The 1,959-nt window shown below is 52.9% G+C and overlaps 1 protein-coding gene across 1 annotated transcript in view; it reads right to left on the bottom strand.

Moving 5' to 3' along the window:
• Positions 1-387: 387 nt before the first annotated feature.
• Positions 388-1,959, bottom strand: part of KLK5 (kallikrein related peptidase 5) — a 6,739-nt gene continuing 5,167 nt past the window's right edge. Inside the window, exon 6 of the mRNA XM_002929781.4 lies at positions 388-839. Coding sequence (XP_002929827.1) covers positions 684-839 — 156 coding nt within the window. The 3' untranslated portion in view covers positions 388-683. The remainder of the gene's footprint in view (positions 840-1,959) is intronic.

Raw genomic sequence — 1,959 nt, 5'->3', positions numbered from 1 at the left:
CAGGGATTTGGCTGTGGACATCGTGGGGGTGCAGGTGAGGCATTATACAGCCCTCCTACACCCTCCCTGACCATCCAGTATAAATAGGCCCCAACAGTCCCCTTGCCTCCTGCTCTGTGCTCATTTTATTCATATCATATGTAACCTATTCATCTGCCTCTTGACAGTCTGCCTTCTCCTAGGAGAACAGGAGCTCTGTGAGGCAGGAAATTGTTAAACTTCCTTTCACAAAATACTCACTCGATCCATATTTGTGAAGAAAATGCAAAGCAGCTTGCATGGAACTCTGTTTCTTGCAAGTGAAAGACCCCCAAAGAGCACACGCGGAGGTGCAGAGCAGAGAAGTGACTTGTTCCTGGCTGCCTGGTCATTCAGGGGGTGGGGGACACCACATACAGAGCCCACTTCTCCTCAGATGCTTTATTTCTGGGACCAAATTTGGGTCAAAGTTGCAGAACAAGGGCAGCCTCTGGGCCTGAGGAAGGAAGCATGGGGGAAACTGAGGGGTGGCCCACACCTTGGTTCTTCTGGGAAACTGCCTCTAGGACCTGACTGGAAAGACAGGGTCAGCCCAGGGCTGGGGAAGGGGGACCCTGATTCCAGGAGTCTTGGGGAGAGGCTGGAGAGAGTGTCATGGTCCTTGCAGGAGTGGGGCACACCAGAATGCGGGGTCCTGGGATGCCTCATGAGTTCGACTGGATGGTGTCCTTGATCCATTTAGTGAATTGGCAGAGGTTGGTGTAGACGCCGGGTCTGTTGGGCTGGGCGCAGGGAAAGTCTCCCCAGGACACAAGGCCCTGTAGGGAGCCATTGCAGACCACAGGTCCCCCGGAATCACCCTGTGGAGGAGAAAAGAGCTCAGAGAGGCAGAGATGTGGGGAGGGAGGGAGACACACAGGTGAAGAAGGGCCAGGGCGGTAGGAGTTCCGTTGGTCCTCTTCCCCCAATGCCACCTCTTCTGTGTGTCTCCCTCACTAGGTCTCTCTGTCCCTATTTGTCTTTCTCTCATCCAGCCTTTGAACACCGTATTTCTCCTGCTGACCTCCTTCCTCCTCCATGGCTTCCTCTTCCCCCAATGCCACCTCTTCTGTGTGTCTCCCTCACTAGGTCTCTCTGTCCCTATTTGTCTTTCTCTCATCCAGCCTTTGAACACCGTATTTCTCCTGCTGACCTCCTTCCTCCTCCATGGCTTCCTTTCCCTTCCTCATTCTTCGCCCGCCCTTGCCATCAATCCATCTTGTGCCTAACACCTCACCTTTGCAGAGAGGCAGCTCTTGGCCCCTGAAGGGTGAGGCTTTCTCACCCTGGGTACCACTGACACTGGGTCTAGATCATTCTTTGCTGTGGTGGCCATCCTGTGCATTGCAAGCCATTCACCAACATCCTTGACCTCTATGCATTAGATGCCCAGCACCCCCTTCCTCCCCCAGGCATGGCTGGGACAACCCAAACTATCGCCAGGCACTGTCCTGTGTCCCCCGGGGGTGGGGGCAGGTTGAGGACTGCTTCCTTGGGGTGCCCGTCCTTATCTCCCCAAACTCCTGCAGCTACTCTTTCATAATAACACTCACCAGTCTTTACCATCATTTCTTACGTATGTTTATGCAAGATACTAGTATCAGTTATAAAGAAATCCAGAGCCCGACTTCTTTCCCTGTTAGCAGACAGTTTCAAGGCAAAAGAGCCTGCCTGCCTGCACCTCTAAATTTCAACCGTCTTGCCATTTGATATTTCTCGTTCTATTTTGTTTAATATCCCGGCAGAATTTCCTTTGAGAGGCAGTTGGTTAACTGCCCCGAGCTTGGTTCCTCGTCTGTAAAATAGAGCTGATAATAATGACTAATGAGGGGCGCCTGGGTGGCTCAGTCGTTAAGCGTCTGCCTTCGGTTCAGAGCGTGATCCCAGCGTTCTGGGATCGAGCCCCACATCAGGCTCCTCCACTAAGAGCCTGCTTCTTCC

Source organism: Ailuropoda melanoleuca, chromosome 12 (assembly GCF_002007445.2).
Source record: "Ailuropoda melanoleuca isolate Jingjing chromosome 12, ASM200744v2, whole genome shotgun sequence".
In the NCBI taxonomy this organism is placed as follows: domain Eukaryota; kingdom Metazoa; phylum Chordata; class Mammalia; order Carnivora; family Ursidae; genus Ailuropoda; species Ailuropoda melanoleuca.
The sequence above is the reverse complement of the archived record's forward strand: the minus strand, read 5'-3'. Positions and strand labels throughout refer to the sequence as shown.